The 21,380-nt window shown below is 36.5% G+C and overlaps 1 protein-coding gene across 2 annotated transcripts; it reads right to left on the bottom strand.

Moving 5' to 3' along the window:
* Nucleotides 1-1,857: 1,857 nt before the first annotated feature.
* sftpba (surfactant protein Ba) lies at nucleotides 1,858-14,962 on the bottom strand. Of its 2 annotated transcripts, XM_067398148.1 has the most exons (12): nucleotides 14,804-14,962; nucleotides 14,382-14,446; nucleotides 13,784-13,858; nucleotides 11,453-11,575; nucleotides 10,985-11,098; nucleotides 10,819-10,899; nucleotides 8,848-9,031; nucleotides 7,793-7,935; nucleotides 7,626-7,706; nucleotides 4,651-4,761; nucleotides 4,456-4,517; nucleotides 1,866-2,957 (listed from the first exon to the last, which is right to left on the bottom strand). In XM_067398148.1, the coding sequence occupies exons 1-11, from the start codon at nucleotides 14,853-14,855 to the stop codon at nucleotides 4,482-4,484; spliced, it is 1,065 nt and encodes a 354-aa protein (XP_067254249.1). In that variant the 5' UTR covers nucleotides 14,856-14,962; the 3' UTR covers nucleotides 1,866-2,957; nucleotides 4,456-4,481. The 2 variants fall into 2 exon arrangements, with proteins under 2 accessions (XP_067254248.1, XP_067254249.1); XM_067398147.1 differs by having other exon boundaries at nucleotides 1,858-4,517; nucleotides 14,804-14,961.
* Nucleotides 14,963-21,380: the final 6,418 nt, after the last annotated feature.

Here is a 21,380-nt window from a genome sequence, read left to right as displayed (position 1 = left end):
CAGATTCTCCAGAGTGGCTGCACGAGCTCAGATGACGACACAGCTGTTCCATGATAGGCCGGATTTACTGATGGCAACAATGAAGTTTCGTGTTTGTTCTGACATCTTCAGGTACACTAATGCTCACAAATCCATGTTTTTATAACTGTAAAAACTCTCCATGTAACCATAATGTTATATTGTGTCATGTTTATCAAAATAACAAACTCAAAAATGTATAGGCCCACTTTATTAGTATTTAAATAGTATAGGCTTATGTTGAACTGTATTAAGCAGTACATAAAAAAAATGTTTGTTGCTTACTGAAACCATCGGTTTATTTGACAAATATTGCATCTAATCCACTTCGTCTGAAGTACGCAAACACAGCTCGACCGTCACTATGGGAAGCAGAAAGTGTTTGACTTGATGGCTCAGTTTTCAACTCCTCCCCCGTCTGCAAGCGGCAACTTGGACGATTGGACTGCGCAGCGCCGCATGAAGTCGAACATACCTAATATCTTGCCATATGTACGGTGTTCATATTAGGACTTCCTCACACATCAGTCATACAACGAAAAGGCGTCATGCCTCAGACGAAAAGGCTTCAGTCATCGGACAAAACGGCATCGCGCCTCAGACTGAAAGGCTTCAGGTCTCAGGAAAAACAACGTCAGGTGTCAGGTCTCATACAATTAGGCATCGAACTAAACAGCCTCAGACCAAAAGGCTTCAGACGAAACGGCCTCAGACTAAAAGGCATCAAACTCAAAGGCATCAGACGAAACGGACTTAGAAAGAAGCGAATTGCCCCGCCTCAATGTGATGTCACGTGCACGCAGTTTTCAGTTAAATATTACACTGAGTTGTATAAAACATATCCCACTGAGATTATTTTGTAAATTTGTATTATTCACTAGTTTTATTTGCATGTAGGCTATAAAAAGTTAGCAAAATAACACATTGAAACTAGCTTGCATTGTGAACACATACGAAAATTAACCATGGTTAAAAGTGTGTTAACTATGATTTTTTTTTTTTTTGGATTGATAGGCTATTTGTATAACAATAATTTTACTACAAATACCTTATACTATAGTATAGCAAAACCATGGTTAATTTGTGGTTACCATGGTTAACTACAATAACCATTTTGTTTTATTTGTAGTATAACCATGGTTCATTTTTATAAGAGAGGTAAAAAATATATATATTTTGAGCTATTTGAATGCGTAGTTATAAGTTAAGCTGCTTTGTGTACGTAGGTTACCAAGGAAACGGCTTTATTTCTGCTGTTCCAGCGGCACCTACTGTCAGAGAATCGATTAGGCAAGGCGATTTTATTTATTTAGCACATTTCATACACAATGGTAATTCAAAGTGCTTTACATAAAAAGGAAACAAATACATAAAAATAAAAATGGAATGCATAAAAGATTACAATAAAAACAGAATACCACTATCTGGTTGGAAGAGTCACATTTACATTTTCATTCAGCCCGTTGCTGTTTTTCTGCAGACCAATGTGAAAATCGGCATGTTCTTTTCTGTTCTTTTCTTTTCTTATTCACATGAATACCATCAACAGATAGATTCTACATAATTAACATGCACACATACACACCTTAAATTAATTTGGGAATAGTAACAGTAAAGAAAAAGACAACTGAAGGACGACATATGAGGGGATAAAAGCCAACAGAAAGTTAGGCTATACAAAAAAAAAAAAAAAAAAAAAATGCCTTTTAGTCTGATGCCTTTTCGTCTGAAGCCTTTTGGTCTGAGGCTGTTTAGTTCGATGCCTAATTGTACGAGACCTGACACCTGACGTCGTTTTTCCTGAGACCTGAAGCCTTTAAGTCTGAGGCGCGATGCCGTTTTGTCCGATGACTGAAGCCTTTTAGTCTGAGGCATGACGCCTTTTCGTTGTATGACTGAGGTGTGAGGAAGTCCTAATATGAACACCGTACTACGGTCCACACTCTACCATACAGAATCTGATGAGTTCAGACAAAATTGAGAAGCTTGTACAAAATATGCATTTTTGACTTTTAATTAAGGGTGCGTTTACACAACAAATATGTACTGATGGAAAAGTTTTTCGCAAAACGATCCCCGTTCACACAGATATGAAAAATGACTAAAATGCAGTAGTTGGCAATATCACTTTAAGAAACACTATGCACCTATAGACTGAACACATAATGCATGACATTACCATCTCCGTGTAAACTATATCATTAGCATTTTCACAAATTTGCGTTTTTGTAGTTTTCAAAAACCTGTTTTCAAAAGTTTGCATTTTCAGGCCCCCAAAATGCATAAAAAGTGTTCCATTTTTAGTTGAAAACAATGTTGCATAAACACCCCCTAAAACAGGTTAAAATGAATGAATAGGCCTACTTGAAATGTGGGGGAAAAATGTCTTGCCTGGTTCATACCATTGCAAATCAATAAATGAGGGATTGCAATAACACTGACCTCTCTGTGGAAGAAATGACAAAAATCTTATAGCTTTTTAGATTTGTGGGCATCTGTTTATGCACAGCTCTCTTAAGGTCCTGCAACAGCATTTCAATCAAGTTGAAGTCTGGACTTTGGACCATTGAAACACCTTGATTCTTTTCTTTTTCAGCCATTCTGTAGTAGATTTGCTGGCTTGCTTTGCTGTAGGTTGGCTTGGGATCATTGTCCTGATGCATGACTCAATTTCAGCAAAGCTTTAGCTGTCGGACAGATGCCCTGACATTTGACTCTAGAATACTTAGGTATGCAGAGGAGTTCATGGTCAACTCAATGACTGCAAGGTGCCCAAGGCCTGTGACTGCAAAACAAGCCCAAATCATCACCCCTCCACCATCGTGCTTGACAGTTGGTATGAGGAGTTTTTGAGAAGATTTGCTTTTATAGAGGTTGTCACACTTGCTGATGTATCAATTTGATTAGCAGCATCTGGCTGCTACTTGCCTTCTTAATCCCTATGGAAGAAGTAAGGGTGTAAGAAGATTTTGCAAAATGAGACAGCCCTTAAAATGGCAGACTTCCTGATCAGTGATTCAGCAGCACCCATAGTTTTTCCACACAGGATTCATTAATCTTAACAGCTGTAAAAGTAAAATCGTTGTAAAAGGTTCCACAGTTTTCTGAATTTTGGTTTCAGTAAAAGCTGTTTTGGGGCTAACAAGGAAGTTTTCAGTTCTGAAAAACTTGCAGGATATTCTTATAGTAGCTATGATGACCTCTTATATGTCATAGACTCGAGGATCATTTGATTTCTCAATTCACGACCCCTTTGATTTTATGATGTTCTGATAAAACCATAGAATTCGAAGAGGGTGTACTTTCTTTTTCACATGACTGTATATGTGCCGCCATTATAAAAAATATGTAATGCCCCGATAAAAACATTTAAAAGTAATTCTGCTGTCTTTACTGTTGACTTTAATATGCATCAATTGTCAAGAAATAAATATAGAGCTAGTCATTTACTGTAGCTATTTTGAATTTTGGAGAGTGTCAATAATTTACCATGGTAATAGTTTCAGCCAAAATACTACAGTACCATGTAGGACAAGGTTAATTCAGGATAATTGAGACACTTTTCCCCCAGTCATCTTAAGGCAAAATGTGTCCCAATTTACCTGAATTCACCCTAACTGTATAACCTCAAATTTTAACAGAAACTATGGTTACGATGGAAAATATTTCTATAATACAGGGAATTTAGTGAATATCATCCGATATGTGCAGTTTTAGTTAAAAACATATCACTGATCAAATGTTTATGCACTCCCAAAGTAATTATTCATATCTAAGATAATATTGTTAATGTCCTTTGAACTGACCTTTCTGAAGGCTTGTGCAATTACTAAAAAGATTGATATATCACAAGATCAATGATGTTGCTTAAGCAACAGTATCCCTTTTTGTTAAAATAACAACTGCACCTTAAAACATGTTTTTATATTAAGTCTATTCGATTTTATCTTGTTTGCCGAAGATAGTATCCAAGCCTATGACTCTGTGACCCTCGTTTTCAACTTGAAATGCAAATATAACCATGATGATCCAGGAAAGGAGGAAAAATACTGTGGCATTGGTCCAGTAGATCCATCATTTCATATAGGCAACATTCTTGGTGCACAGATGCTGAGATGCTATAAAAACTCACACAAATGCTGAAAAGCCCTCACTTTGACTCAGTCATTAGAAGAAAACACAACATACTTTCAACACTCAAAAAAAATCACCCAACGAAACAATACATACTTGGTTTTTATGTTCAAATGTTAATGCTGACCCTTAAAATTCACTTATATTTGATATGATAAGGCACACCGAACATATGAGTTATGATTATGAAACTTGAATAATCTGGGTGTAATGTAAACGATCAGTAAGAATGTTCTGTGAATCACAGATTTATCCCTTTATTAGGCATTATTGACATTTGGCAAACTATATGTCAACATTTACCATTAGTATGGACAGCTGAAACAGATTTATTCCCAAACGTTCTTCTGACAGAAGGACACTACCTGTAGAAGTTACATAAATGTGTGTAAAAAAAATTTCACTTAAAACATTCAGAACATAAGATAAATGACTAAAAAGCTAGAAAATACACATTTGGCAGATTTATTCATTTAAAAGGCTTTTCTGTACACTTACCCCACAGTCGAGTGCAGTCTGGAGGTCTTTGCAGCTGTAGTCCGGTCCAAGACTACAGGGGTCTGCAGCAATCACAGGCTCCCTCTCACCAGAAACACATAAATTTGCCATCTAAAGGGAAAACAGAAAATAATTTTGCCTTATTAAAAGGTGCATTCAGTAGTATCATAATTTGGCTGCCACCTCTGTAGATGCACTAGTAGCGTAGTATTGTTTGGTGACGTGAAGAGCGAAAATTACAATGAAGCATATTGTGCTTTACCAGCTGAGATATGTAAACATCTGTACATAGACAATTCCTGAGTAGTGATGCCCAATTTTCTTCTGTTTGGTTTGACAGGTAAGGGAATTAATTACTGTGTAGACTGCTCTCCAAAACTCACTAGTATCTGTGTAATTTACATAAAACTTAGAGACAACCATGCTGATCCATGTCAATACATGGCAGTGCCGCGTTTAACACTTGTGGTACTCAAAGGAATAGTTCACCCAAATATTAAAATTTGGTGTTAATTTACTCATCTAGAACAGCAAAGAAGAAACTGTGGTCCTCTGTGATTCATATAATGGAAGTCAATGGGTGCCATCGCTTTGAGATTCATAAAAACAATTGCAGAAAAAACTAAATTAATACCAACTAAACATTATTTACATCATTATTACCTGTAAAAGCCTGGCAAATGGTCCTAAGCAAATTCAAGACAGTCTGCAGCGCAAGCTTCCTGTCACATAATTATGCATGTACAGGAGTTAAAACGTTGAGAATCTATGAAAAGTCAATCTTCCCGTTTGATATTAATAGGCTATGACATTCAGTGTAAGCACAAGTATGATTTTGATAAACAATACAAAGCATGTCCTTCCTCTCTGGAAGTTAGCTTACTGTGAGTTTATTCCAACTCATACGCACTCAGGACCCTTTACCAAAGCTTTGGATTAGAGGTAGAAATGTTGTAAATAATGTTCAGTTTCTTGCATAGACTGATCGTTTTGCTTCAGTGTGTCATTAGGAGCCACTGGTATTAATTTTGTTTTGTCTGCATGTTTTTTTGAATCTCCAAATGACGGCACCCACTGACTTCAATTATATGAATCACAGAGGACCTGATTTTAAGCAAAAAATCTTATTTACTGTTCTATTGAAGAAAAAAGTCACCTACATCTTGGATGGCCTGAGGGTGAGTAAATTAACAGCAAATTTAAGTTTTTGGGTGAACTATCCCTTTAAACTACACGAAGAACAGCAATGCTGCTAGCTAAGCAACTAATGAATGCTCCTTTAACAATGCAACAGAGCTGGAAATCCCTCTGCTGGAAGGCAATCGCGGTACATTAATAAGTCAAAAAAGGTCACAATTTTGTAAACAAAACAACTGGATTTCAATTTTTTTTTTTTTTTTTTTTTGCCACAATTTTTGCTCTGGGCAATGATACCTCGACCACCTAGCAATCCCATACAACCTTAGCAACTGCACCCTGGCTTCATGTTCTCGAGTTTTGCACAGGTAAACAACAGTCACCATGAAATAAAAATATACAGTTCTTATTATTATTATTTTAAGGAATATTGCAGTGTTTATCATAAATGATTTATCCTTTTTAAATTCATGTGCTCTTGTAAACTTTAATCAAAGTAACTTCCCCTCCCTCTTGCAGTGACATCTCATCTTGCGTTAACTGCCGCAAGGCAGGGCAACCTGTCACTCACATGAGATCGACCAATAGCAAACCACAACCATCCAATCAATTCCCCATGGACAAAATCAAGTCCCGCTCTACATTTTTTCTTGTTCGAGAAGCCGTTTCACTTTGATATGTTACAAGACTATCACAACTTCTGTATCATGCCAACTTTAAAGGTGCAGAAGCATTTAAAGGAACACTCCACTTTTTTTGAAAATAGGCTCATTTTCCAACTCCCCTAGAGTTAAACAGTTGAGTTTTACCGTTTTCGAATCCATTCAGCCGATCTCCGGTTCTTGCGGTACCACTTTTAGCATAGCTTAGCATAGTTCATTGAATCTGATTAGACCGTTAGCATTGCGCTTAAAAATGACCAAAGAGTTTTGATATTTTTCCTATTTAAAACTTGACTCTTCTTTACATAGTGTACTAAGACCGGTGGAAAATGAAAAGTTGTGATTTTCTAGGCTGATATGGCTAGGAACTATACTCTCATTCAGGCGTAATAATCAAGGAACTTTGTTGCCGTTCCATGGCTGCAGCAGTGCAATGATATTACGCAGCATCTCTCACAAACGTCTCCATGGTTGCAAGGCACGTTCCCTGTGCAAGCAGGGGCTCACAGCTGCTGCGTAATATCATTGCACTGCTGCAGCCATGGAACGGCAACAAAGTTCCTTGATTATTACGCCTGAATGAGAGTATAGTTCCTAGCCATATCAGCCTAGAAAATCAACTTTTTATTTTCCGTCGGTCTTAGTACACGATTTAACTACAGAAGAGTTAAGTTTTAAATAGGAAAAATATCAAAACTCTTTGGTCATTTTTAAGCGCAATGCTAACGGTCTAATCAGATTCAATGAACTATGCTAAGCTATGCTAAAAGTGGTACCGCCACAACCGGAGATCGGCTGAATGCATTCGAAAACGGTAAAACTCAACTGTTTAACTCTAGGGGAGTTGGAAAATGAGCTTATTTTCAAAAAAAGTGGAGTGTTCCTTTAAGTTTGTTCAGTGAATTTCACGTGCACGATAGAGAATTTCACGTGAGGGCAAAACATTTCCCCACACAGATTTAGCATCGGATTCGAGTTGGTCAAGTGAATTCACCCACAGAAAGAATCCGTTGAAGCCTGAAGACCTGCTTGGTTTGAAGGTGACTTCTGTGTGAGCTGTGCTTCATACATTACTACACTACTGACAATGGACAATAGACCTTTTAATGCTCCCTTAAAATTGCACCATTGTTTTTTTTGTTTTTTTAGAAAGTGTAAAAATCTAGTAGGTTCTACCTTACAAATATCCAGCGCCCCCTGTTGTTTTCTCAGAAGCACTAGTAGCTGGTTCCCATGCTTCTGCACGTACATGTCACACTAGATGAGATACAGAAATTATTATAAACTTACAAATTCAGGGAACTCAAAAGTCAGCAATTCAAAGGAGCAGCTTGCTGTCTAACCTTCGGCATGGCACCTGGGTGCAGCTGGCAGACGGTGTCAAGGAATGAAGCAGCCTGGCTCTCGGTGGCATTGGAGCCCAGATGCATTCGAGTCAGAACCGTCAACGTCAGACATGAATCACAATCAGAAAGTGCCGGAGCCGCTGTTCCAAAAAAGACAGATGGATAAAGAAACAGAATAGAAACAAATTTGTCTAAAGTAGGGGTGTCCAAACCTATTCCTGGAAGGCCACTGTCCTGGTGAGTTTATTTCTAACCCTAATTAAACACACCTGTACCAGCTAATGAAGGTTTTCAGACTAACTAGGCTGTGTCTGAAATCTCCCCCATACCCTTAAATAGGGCACTATTTGAAGGGACAGTCATTTGTAGTAGTGTCCGAAACCATAGTGGACATTATCGAGTGCATTCATTCAATCCCACAAAGCACCACAATAAAGACTATACAACTGATGTAAGCTCAACAGCTAGAGAATACTCATAATGCACTGTGAGAGTCGCATTCCTGCATCTGACCAGAAGATGGCGCTTACAGCTGAATCATCCATCCATCTATTTACCAAAACGCTGGTCCAATGTGGCTACAGCATAATAGGTATAAATTCATTTTTAACTTAAATTGTTTAATTAAGGTTTATACATGTTAGTTTCCATGACAGAGTTCAAGATAAATCTTTTCATTACTACTGGAGCTGCCAAATGATTATTAAACAGCAAGCACAAACTATGCAAAAGCGGCAGCCCTTCTGGCGCACTCAGTCTCTGAATTCGCTCACTTGTTTTCATTCACTCCCTCTAACTATATTAGTGGACTAACGTAGGGAATAGTGAATGAGGGTATAGGGGCAATTTTGAACACAGCTACTAGAAACTTCCTGTCAAGTCTGTTAGAGTTGGTTGGAGCTAAACTGTTGGCCCTCCAGAAACAGGAATGGACTCCCCTGGTCTAAAAGGACAAAACCATAGAAAATAATTAGCAATTAATTTTGTGAATTATTCCTTTTCAGAAGTGTTAAATGCAAAAAAATAGTACAAGCCAATGTCTGAACTCTAACCATTAACGGGATGCTCCCATATTTCACAAAGACGAAGGAGAGTGCATATGAAGTTAGGAGAGGTGTTGTTCAGTAGCATGTCAACCAACAGTTGGACGTATTTTTCAACCAACTTATCGCACTGTGGCTGAATAAGAGTAGGAAACTCTCTGCACAAACTCTCAAGCAGGACAGTAATGATGCTCTGTAGGGTGAAAACACAAAACACTGGCGTTCAGGGTTTTTCTGATCAAACCGAAGACTTTTAGGACTCCAGTTTGCTTTCTTTTCCATTGTGAAAAAAATAAATGACATCTTCATATTTTTTTTGTGCATCTAGTTTGATCCATTATTTGATCAGATTACAAAACAAGATATTTTACACAAAATTAAATTAAAAATGCAAAACAACATTTTATTTTGAAGTTGATTACTGTAGATCATGTGACAACAATGAATGTGGCATTTTGGAACAATTATTAAAAACTTTCGCTTTCTAGGTAAAAGAAATCCCTGGTGAAAAAGAAAGATACTTTAGCATATTTTTAAAAAGAGTACTTATTGGAGAAATAATACTTAAAATAATATTCTTGAGTGAAAACTAAGTGTAATGTTTATGGACACTTAAAGGGTTAGTTCACCCAAAAATGAAAATTCTGTCATTATTTACTAACCCTCATGTTGTTCCACACCCGTAAGACCTTCATTCATCTTCGGAACACAAATAAAGATATTTTTGATGAAATCCGTTGGCTCAGTAAGGCCTGCATCACCAGCAATAACACTCCCTTTTTCAATGCCCAGAAAGCTACTAAAAACATATTTAAAACAGATCATGTGACTACAGTGGTTCAAACCTAATGTTATGAAGGAACATTACTTTTTGTGCGCCAAAAATAACAAAATAGCGACTTAATTCCACAGTGGTTCGAAGCGCGTATCAAACTGCCAGTCACGTGAACTATTGAAGTTTCAAAACACTTATGATGTTACAAAGCCTCATTTACTGAAATCATGTGATTTTGGCACTCTGAACCACTGATTCGAAACAAAAGATTTGTAAAGCTTCGAAGCTTCATGAAGCAGTGTTTTGAAATTGCCCATCACTAGATATTGTGGAATAAAGTCGCTATTTTGTTATTTTTGGTGCACAAAAAATATTCTAGTCACTTTATAATATTAAGGTTGAACCACTGTAGTCACATGATCTGTTTTAAATATGTTTTTAGTAGCTTTCTGGACATTGAAAAAGGGAGTGTGATTGCTGGCGATGCAGGCCTTACTGAGCCATCGGATTTCATCAGAAATATCTTAATTTGTGTTCTGAAGATGAACGAAGGTCTTACAGGTGTGGAACGACATGAGGGTGAGTAATTAATGACAGAATTTTCATTTTTGGGGAAACTAACCCTTTAAATTCATGCTAATTACAATTGAATGAAAATACATTATAGTTTAAACTTTTATTAAATGCAGTTATCTGAAGATTAAAGTGCTTTTTTGACCCACTCAGGAAGGATTTAAGTACATCTTTGTATGTAATTTCATAATTACATCTGTTGTCTTTAAAATATGGTTAAAGTACTGCTGAATGTACTGACAAGCATTTATGGTGAACTAAAATATACTTCAATGTCATTTCTATTGAAACTAGTATGTCATGTAAAGTATTTAAATATATTTGTAAATACAAGTTGCAATTCAGTACATTTAAAATATATCAACTTTAAATGTACTATCGAATAACATTTTTACACAGTACACTTTTTTTAAAGTTTGTTAAAAAACAGACATGAAAGTGTACTCTTAAAATACACTTAAGTGGCTTTTTATTTCATTAATATTATAGTTTTTTGAAAAAAAAAAAAAGATTTAAAGTGTACATTCAATACAATTAAGCACATTAAGAGTGTAAAATGCACACTATTCAGTAAGAAGTAGCCTATGTCATTATTCTGAACTGAACTCAGTCCATGTGATTGTGAATGTTACCTGAGTCCTCTGTTTGGGAAACAGATATCCAAGTGTGTTCACAATGTGTGTGCAAACAGAGCACTGAATGGATCCCTCCAGCTGTTTCAGAGAGCAGAGGAACTTAGTCAGCTATGCAGAACATACAAAAAAAAAAAATAAAAATAAAATATCCTCTAAATGTTACCTTCATAGTTGGCATTTGTACAGTTTTTGCCATGTGATTAAGAAACAGATCTTTCATCTTCCCACTGTCACGACCTCCACACAGTCCAAGAAAAGTACAGATGTCACTTGGATTCTGCAGAGAGAGATTGAAAGACTTATGAGTTTGACTGTGCATAAATGTAAGTTTTCAAACCCATGTGCATTCATTTTACCACTAAATATGCACAATACAATATCCTATAGGTCAAACGGATGGTCTAATGTAACACTTTACAATAAGGTTTCAGTAGTTGACTTTAGTTAACATATACTAAGAATGAACAATACTTCTATGACATTTATTAATCTTAAAAACAAAAGTTGTATTTGTTAACATTAATGCACTGTGAACTAAAATGAACAAACAATGATCAGCTTTTATTAACTAACATTAGTTAATTACTTATTGTAAGTGTTACCAATCTAACTAAAGCTGTGAGGTACTTACCATCATGCTGCTAATGAAGGTGATGGCCAGAGGAAGCATCTTCTCCACCTCAGTGTGGCAGATTTGAGAGAATTGGGCAGGCAACTTATCACACACTTTCTCAAGAGTGGCAGTTAATTTGGTCTAAAAATTAAGAAGAATAATTGCATTGAAATTACATAAGAGAATCCACAAACACTTCTGATGTGATTTTATATATATATATATATATATATATATAAATATAAATATTATTATTTATAATAATATAAATATATACACTCTAAAAAATGCTGGGTTAAAAACAACCCAAGTTGGGTTGAAAATAGACAAACCCAGCGATTGGGTTGTTTTAACCCAACTGTTGGGTTAAATGTTTGCCCAACCTGCTGGGTAGTTTTATTTAACCCAACTATTGTTTGAATATGGCTGACTTAAAATGAATTTAAAATGAAATTAAAATGTTCATTTATTAAACATATTAATATTAATTTTCAAGATATTTTGGGTTCATTTTAAGCAAGCAATACTGTAATTTTTAAACAATAGTTGAGTTAAGTAAAACTACCCAGCAGGTTGGGCAAACATTTAACCCAACTGCTGGGTTAAAACAACCCAATCGCTGGGTTTGTCCATTTTCAACCCAACTTGGGTTGTTTTTAACCCAGCATTTTTTAGAGTGTATAAATAAGTGTGTGTGTATGTATTACAGTTTTTTTCGATTGCTAAACGACAGTGGGCACAACTGGAGTCACATGTGCAAAACTCTAACTACAGTCTGCACAGCAGCAGTTCATGTGGACCAAACTCTAGTTAATTTTTCATTGCTTGAACACAGTAACAAATGTATTGCTCATGGCTAATTCATGTTAGTTAATACATTATGTTAACAAATTAACCTTATTGTAAAGTGTTACCAAGATCGTGTTCATAGTTAAAGTGATAAACTGCACCTGCACCTGCGTTAAAAGGGAACTCACATCCAGTAAAAATGACCAGTAAAAAAACTAAAAAAATATGTTGTTGCCAAAGATGCATGTAGTATATCTGTGTTACGATGAGGCACTTACAAAGGAAGCGAATGAGGCAAATTCATAAACTTTGAAAATGACTCACCGTTTCACCTTTTCAAAAGTACAACCACAAGACTTAAATGATCACGATGTCTTCAGGCCAGGCCAGGACAACACAACACAACAACCATAAAAATGAACGTTACAGTTTAAGAAACACACATTTTACCAGAAGAATTAATGGAGGTGTTTTATACAAAGCACTCCACAATTTGGCCAAATTTACTTTAATTGTAAGTGTCTCGCTGTAACCTCTGACCAAATTCACCAGATTTGTGAGTGAAAAGTTAAAAAAGTGACACCATTAAAAGAGCAGAAGCAATACACTTCTGCTTTCAAATACAACTTCCTTATTTATTTGAAACACTATTTAAAACATGCTAAAACATGCAAATTTGAGATAAATTAAGCTGCAGTCATGTTAAGACTTTCTCAAAAGCTTTGACGGTGATTGTAAATTCATGATTTTCAGTGCAGCGCTCTCACCTCAATCTGTTTCTCCTAGATAAAAGTAAAACACTGTATCTCAGACATCAGCCAAGAGACCAAGTATTATTATACACTATTACATGTCTGGATGTCTGGATGTGTGTGTGTGTGTGTGTGTGTGTGTGTGTGTGTGTGTGTGTGTGTGTGTGTGTGTGTGTGTGTGTGTGTGTGTGTGTGTGTGTGTGTGTGTGTGTGTGTGTGTGTGTGTGTGGTCCTGGTAAATCCTACGTTTGAGGCCAAAATGACCTCACAAGAACAGTAATACCTGTAATTTTTTCGATTTTGTAGGAGAGACATTTTTTTGTTATTTTTTTTTTTTTTTTTTTTATGTAAAAATGCAGAAAGTTTTCTGTGATGGGTAGAATTAGGGGATAGAATATACAGTTTGTGTAGTGTAAAAATCATTATGTCTATTATGTAAAGTCCACATAAAACATGAAAAAACATGTTTGTGTGTGCGCGCGTTTTTGTGACAAATCAGGACACAAATTTGTATAATGACATGGGTATGAAATATTTATTACAAAGGAGAGGGTGACTTATGAGGACATTACCCCATGTCCCCATTTTTCAAAAGGCTTATAATTCAAACAGAATGTTTTTTTTTTTTTTTTTTTTTTTTGAGAAAATAAAAATGTGCACAGTTTCCTGTGATGGGCAGGTTTAGGTGTAGGGTTAGTGTAGGGCAGAATACTGTTTGTACATTATAAAAACTATTACACCTATGGAATGTCCCCACAATTCACAAAAACAAAAGTGTGTGTGTGTGATTGTGTGTGTGTGATCAGACCTGGAAGTCTTGATTGGAAACAAGGTCCTTCAGGAGCTCAAAAATCTGAGTGCAGTCCTGACACATGTCGCCCATCTACGAAATACAAGATATTGTAGAATATTCAAAGGCATAGTGTCCATTCCTTTATATGTAATTTTTATCTTATCAAAAGTTTAATCTTAAGGGTGCAAAAATAAAGAGAAGTGAGACCTGTGCTAGTCTTAAAAGTTTGTGGTTAGTGTATTTCAGATGATGTGTGAAAGATTTTGAGGATATGAAAATTATAACTTCTATTTTCTCTAATCAGTCAACTGCATCTGTCTTAAAAACCAAACAAGGAATTTAATATGACAAATTGTGACGGATGGGAGTTTATAAACTAATCAGAATAATTCTGGATGTGCAATATGTGTTAATGACATTTTAGCATTTTATAATTTTGCTCAGCCAGGAGGTTTTTTTAAAGAAACAAAACTAATATTCAGCTTAGAATATAATCTCAGTCCAACCAGTGTTTGAAATGGAGACTGACAGAGTCGGGTCACCTTTTTTTAAATAAGTCAGTATGTATCAACAACAACAAAAAAGCAAAGCATTTAGGATTCCTAAAACTCACCACAGTGTCATCTGCACCCATCAGGACATTCTTCATGTCTGTTGTATCAACAGATCCTATTTTGACTGTTAAAAAATAAAAAATAAATCACTTTTTCATGAACCTTGACTGAACTAAAGATGAAACCAAATGTTGAAAAAGAATTGCATGCATTTGGAAACAAAATAACAGTATATAAATATCACTAAGAAATATTTTTTATTAATAGTCATAAAAAATATGACTATTTTTTAATTCCTATTTGGTTGAAATCAGGCAAACTTGTTGATATGATGATACTGTCTAATTATATTTCTTGTCACACTACATTAGTCCATATTTGTAATTCAGTATCAAACATTCATTCTACATTTAAAAAAGCACTACAATGTACATTCACACAGAACATATCAACATTACCATCATCATAATATATACTTTACCTGAACCCAGAAGGGCAGTGAAGAAGAGGAAATCCAGTTTGAAGGCAGTCATGTTTTTAGTCACCTTGGCTAGAAGAACCAATGTAAAATTCTCAAATGTGACCCTGTATATAGTGACAAGAAGGTTCAGCTCAAAGAGGAACTACCCTTTATATATGACGCTCCAAAAGCACAACCCAGCCTTGATAACATAGACCCTTCACTGTGCAAATGAGAAAGCTGTGCTTCGACAAATAATGTTGCTTAATCACTTGAAAAAAAAGCCAATATTTGTGATGTTTCTAGACCATTCATTATTAGTGATTCTAGCTAAGGCAAGCATTACTAGTTGGTAAAGTTAGGTTAGAGATTCATTCTAAACAATGGGTCAAAAAATCCTGTAGACTTCATGTAAGAATAAATAAGCTCTCAGCTTGCACAGTTGAAGGAATTTTGAGGTTCCCTTCTCTACACTCCTATGTTGTTGTGTTTTTTTTTTTTTTTTGCTAAATACTACAGTAAGTCACCATAAACCTTGCGTGTAATACAGGGCAGGACCTTGCTTTGGGCACTGATGCGCAGTCATGTTGGAACAGGAAGGGGTCATCCCCAAACTGTTCCCACAAAGTTGGGAGCATTAAATTGTTCAAAATGTATGCTGAAGCATTAAGAGTTCCTTTCACTGGAACTAAGGGTTCAAGCCCAATCCCTGAAAAACAACCCCACACCATAATCCCCCTCCACCAAATTTGACCCTTGGCACAATGCAGTCAGGCAAGTACCGTTCTCCTGGCAACCACCAAACCCAGACTCGTCCATCGGATTGCTAGACAGAGAAGTGTGATTCGTCACTCCAGAGAACACGTCTCCACTGCTCTAGAGTCCAGTAGAGACTGCAAAACCTGAAGTAGGTGTGACAAATAAGGGCAACATACAAAATGTGCAGTGCTGGGGGTCCTTCAGGACAGATTGGGAACCACTGCTTTACACCACTGCATTCGACGCTTTGCATTGCACTTGGTGATGTAAGGATGCAGCTGCTCGGCCATGGAAACCCATTCCATGAAGCTCTCTACGCACTGTTCTTGAGCTAATCTGAAGGCCACACGAAGTTTGGAGGTTAACTGACACAAGTTTTAACTGTCAGGGTTGGTGTTGCAGTATTTAAACGCACAAAGGAGATATCTTCAAGAACATTTAATGGAGTACTAGGAATAGGTAAAATTACCAGCAAAGTAACTTACAAACACCATGTAACAAATCAAAGCTAGACAAAGAATGGACTGAAACTAAGGGCTTAAATACACAGCAAACAGAGGACTAAATGAGACAAATTAACTAGACTCACCTTAAATGAAGACACTAATTAATCAGTAACCAAGGAGACAAACAAGCAGGTACACAGAGCGTGCGTCTCAATCAGCTCCCTAGTTCAGTAGTCAGGGCACTGATCAGGGAATCGGCCACATTCATTTACATGATATACTGATTCACGATCAAGGGAGCTATGGGAGCTGATTGAAACGCAGGGAAACTCATACATGAACAGAACAGGGAAACAAATCAAAGACCAACTCAAAACATACATAATTCTGACAATAACAAATTGTTTTCCATTTTAGTATATTGTAAAATGTTACTTATTCCTGTGATGTCAAAGCTGAATTTTCAGCATCATTACTTCAGTGTCACACTGATCCTTCAGAAATCAATCAAATATGCTGGTTTGGTGATCAAGAAACATTTGTTATTATTATCAAAACATTTGTGCTGCTTAATGTTTGTGGAAACCCTGATTCATTTTTTTTTCAGGGTTCTTTGATGAATAGAAAGTTCAAAAGAACATACTCTATTTGACATAGAATCCTTGAATAAATGTTTCAATTTCTTTCAAAGAAAAAAAACCTTACTGACCCAAAACTTTTGAAAGGTAGTGTAGATGATGCTAGGTGATGTCAACAGAGCTTCTGTCTACTTGTACTTCAAACTTACTAACCTTTTAATGGTTAGTAACTCCCGAAGCGAACTCAACTGACCACTAGGGGGGATATAAGGCTCACTATATGCTCCAGTGTTTCTAAAGGAAAGCACAAGCTGCATATGAAACTTTCACTGCAACGCGCCACCAAGTGGATCCTCACATGTGCTTTATCTCAATACTCACATTCACATGCATCAACCTCGCTCTTGTAGACATTTTCTGCTGTTGGTAATTTGCCTAAATAATATTTTAGTAATACTTATTAATATACATGGTAATAATAACACTTGTGAGAATGACTTGCTGTTTGAAACGATAGAAGAAAAAATTCAGCTGGATAGACTACCACCTAGACAGGCCACTTCTGTTAACTCTAAACTGAAAATATTCATGGACAAATTTAATGTCTTCGATATTTGGAAAGAAACATTTCCAAATATTAAGTCTTATACTTAGAGTAACAAAAGTTGTTGACTATTGGCTTGTATCTCAGTGTGTCAAGAACTTTAATGCTGCTGTTAGCATTCTTCCCTCCCCTTTAACTTATCACAGGGCCATTCTTTTTCAATTCCCCCTTTCCTCAGCCAATATTTCCCCAGGTCCTAGAGCATCTTATTGGAAGCTTAACTCCTCTTTGCTTACATATGACCAATTAAAGAATAAAATTTCATTTTTGATTAAATACTACTGGCTCAAAGAATAAATAAATAAATAAATAAATAAATAAATAAATAAATAAATAAATAAATAAATAAATAAATAAATAAATAAATAAGGTCTTAACTGGGAGCTTCTTAAACTTAAAGTTGGCAAATGTGCCAAAAATTTTGGCAGTCATCTAACTAAACCTAAATAACAGGAAGAGGACACTATCATTTCTAAAATAGTATCCCTTCATAACAAAGTTCAGGATGGTTTGTCGGAAGCTAAGCTATTAGAATGTGCTGAATTGCAAACTAAGTTAGACTCAATATTCAAGTACGGCTCCTTTATTCACTCTAGAAGAAGATGGCTTGAGCAGGGAGAGCAAAGTACAACTTACTTGAAAATAATAATTCTAGAAATTTAACTATATTAGCTCTCTGAAAATTTATGGTAAAGTTTCTTCTGACCCTAAACAAAATGGCACTTTTTGTGCAAATTTTTATACTACTCTGAAGGGGACTAAGACTTTATCTGTTGATGAGAAATTCACCTGTGACAGAGATATAACTATTGCTGAAATAATGGCATTTATTGAAGCTCTTAAGAACATATTTTACAATCTCTGTTAATGTTTGGCTTTGGTGATTTCTTTTGCAAAACTATCCACACTTTATATAAAAATTGTAGGCCGAAGCGTTCAGAGGAATTCGGCAGGGTTGCTCAGTCTCACCTGTTTGTAAAAGCATCCCAGCTCTTTACCTCTCATTTGCAGAATAGTAATTTACAAGGTATCAGTATAGCTAATAATCATATTCTTATAAGCCAGTTAGCAGATGACACCACTCTCTTTCTAAGATAGGTCACAGATCTCCTTAAAGTTTCTGGCTTAACCTTAAATCTATGTGAGCTGCTTGCCATAAAGTCCTGCTCTGCCTTTTCCCTTTATAATATCCCTCGGGGGCGTCGCTAGACCCTTTTTACTATGGCAGGTGCCCCAGGTAAATTTTCCTAATAAATAATTTTTTTCTGATCAGGTAGATTACAGTAAATACGTCTGAAAATAGTCTTTCCGATTCATATAATATTATCATTTACATTTACAATAGGGTATATATGAAATCAGTCATTTTTAAATCAGTAAAACTTAAATAATGAATTTAATTTTAAATTGTAAGTGTATTACAAACCTTCTTATTAAATTGTTTTTGTTTTCTTTCTCAAAACGGGATTATTCTATTATCATTCTATAAACAATTGACGCATACCAGGGTTTGATATTAACGGGAGCTTGTGGCAAAAATGCCATAAAAATTAACAAAAATGTCCCCAAAATTCAAGTTATGAGGACAATAAATAATCAGTTCCTGATAATGATAGCTAAGCAATATCATGAGTAAGAATGCTGATATCCTAGAATATATTGCAAATTAGATATATATATTAGCCTATAGGGTAACACTTTAGAATAATGATCTGTCAATAATAAGTAGCCTATCTATACAGAAAGTAATACAGGACTAATGAGTAGTGTTGGAAATCTCAGAAGCATAGACCAGGAGACTTTGGGATCTCTTGAAGCAGAAGTTACTCTTTATTGAGAAACACGCTGTGCGTCGCTGTGGTCATCCAAAATCTAACTAAAGCAGTGACTTGGTAGTTCATATACATTCAAGGGGGAGGGATACATAGAGTAGAGGTGTGGACAATCTAAACAAAGGATGCAAATGCAGTACAGGAATCAGATCATTGCTTACATTTCCCAGCCATGGTCTAATCAGCATAACTGTGTCATTCAAATGCATAGGTGCTAATCCAATCAGTCTGCCAGTATCACCTATACCTTTACATTATCATAGAGACAAAAGCACTGCTGTATCTTGAGCTTGTCCTGCCAAATGGTCAGGATGTAGGATCTGCAGATTTTAAACAGATTCTTAAATTTGTAATTCCACAGTTCCCCCTTTGAGAGTTCTAATAACTCTCACATAATACAAATTTAAACCTTCTTAAATCCCTTCTATAACATATGTTTGTTAACATAAGTTCCATCTTCCAGTCATGCAACTTGTAACAGTTACAGGCACATACATCTTATTCTGTGTCGTGTCCAACATTTACATAAGTGTTGTTCTTTAACTTGAGTATACTGTTGACACACATATACAACGCAGGGTGGTAACATGTTGTATTAACTACATGATGACACAGAAAAACCATGTAGCATAAGCGTGGAAGTCCTAAAAGTCCATGGTGCCTGAATAGCTGTGGAGTCTGTTCCCTGTAGAGTCCATTTCCATGTTTGTCCCAAGATGATTCTTTGTCGTTGTGCAACTCCGAGTTGCTCAGATGACTCCGTCATCATGAAGGTTGTTCATGGTTATCTGAGGTGATGCTTTACACCAGGTGCTGCTTGAGACGTCATGGCATATACACATACCTGCACACAAGAAAAGAAAGAAAAAGCAGACCAGCAGTATTCATGCATAGACTTTAGTACGTTAGACCTCTGATGATCCTATAGTTTTTCTGTCTAACTGTGATCATCATAAACTTCTAGTGATCGTATAGTGGTTTTGTTCTTCTTTTTCTTAACCTAGTCTTAATCAATTTGACACCTATAGACCAGTAAGGTGGGGATAAACTGAGAGAGGGGGAAACCTATGAGGAAGTCTTCACCACAGGGTTTAGCCCCCGAGGCCTTATGCACTTCGGTTCTTCCCTGGGCTCCTCACTGGTCTGTGTGTCCTATTCTCTCCCTGTAGTTAGTTTCCAAATTTAAGGTGCTACATCTCCATCTTCCAGTCAAACATCAGTCATAGCAGACATCATACCCCATTGAGGATGGACAAGTGAATGGAGTGTGCTGTAGCATAACATTTAAGGCTGTGAGTGTACTTAACCTGTGTCCCCAAATGGTGGAAGTGATAGTCAACTTTCTTTTGTTCAGAATGAGTCTTTAAGCTTTCTTGTAAATGACTGGGGAAATTAAGCACTCACAGCCCAAATGGTTAGCATGTCAGCAAGCTGCTGCTCCAAGAGTTTGGAGAAGAGGGGAGGGGCAGTTTCAGTGTAGCAAGTAGACTGAGTAGGAGCTGAGTAAAGCTGTTCATTTCTTTTAATGTCTTTTTGTTTTTCCTACACTCTTTCATCCAATGTCCAGGTTTACCACAGTAATGACATCTGCCTTCTCTCTTAGGACATTTACGTTTCTGTCGATTCTCTGTGTTGACCTTAAAGGATGCTGCTGCAATCTTTACTCTTGTCTTGACATCTGAGTCTCTTTCCCAAATAGCTAACCTATCCAAGTTGTTTTGCAGGGTTCCATTGGACCATGTCAGGTCTAAGAAAGGCAATGCATTTCTGTATTCTGATGAAAGCCCATCAAACCACATGCGGACCAGTGGTCCATTATCCTCTAACACCTTCTCTGGAGTGTCAACTATTCCACTGTATGCTGCCGCTGACTGACAAAATCTTTCAGTGTACTCACTTACAGTTTCATCCTTCTGTACACAACTAGTGATCTTTGACCAGTCTACCTTTGGTCCAACAAGGTTCTGTAACACTCTCAGAACTCCTTCTCTCAATTCGCCTTTGCTGGAATGCTGAAACTCAGAATTATTTACAGCACTTTCAAAATCATTGAATTCTGACTCTTTCAGGATTTGTGACATTAGCTGTGTGACTTCAGCTAGGGACATATCATAGAGCTTCATTTTTCTGGACAACTCTGTCCTAAACTCAGAAAAATTTCTATGCACTGATGGCAAATTCTCAGCAATTCTTTCTATGTCTTCAGGACCTATAGCGGTACTGACTGCTTGTAACTGCAGTATGGGGGTTACAGATGGAACTGTGTCAACCCCTTTTGCCCTACTCTGAGCCTTTTGTCTCACTCCACACACTTCAACTGCTTTTACATCTTTATCCATGAATCCAGTATTGCTATTGCCCTCTAGTCTACAGAAAGAC

This window comes from Chanodichthys erythropterus, chromosome 10 (genome assembly GCF_024489055.1).
Source record: "Chanodichthys erythropterus isolate Z2021 chromosome 10, ASM2448905v1, whole genome shotgun sequence".
Lineage (NCBI taxonomy): Eukaryota > Metazoa > Chordata > Actinopteri > Cypriniformes > Xenocyprididae > Chanodichthys > Chanodichthys erythropterus.
Note: the sequence above shows the minus strand (reverse complement) of the source record. Positions and strands in the feature narration are given on the sequence as shown.

Bases quoted from the DNA above. Each gene is read 5' to 3' on its own strand.
- sftpba (XM_067398148.1), bottom strand. From the start codon at position 14,855: ATGACTGCCTTCAAACTGGATTTCCTCTTCTTCACTGCCCTTCTGGGT. The intron at 13,859-14,381 runs GTGAGTTTTAGG...TGTATTTCGTAG, and splicing joins TGGGTGCAGATGACACTGTG to ATGGGCGACATGTGTCAGGA. The intron at 9,032-10,818 runs GTAACATTCACA...TTCACCCTACAG, and splicing joins TTCCCAAACAGAGGACTCAG to AGCATCATTACTGTCCTGCT.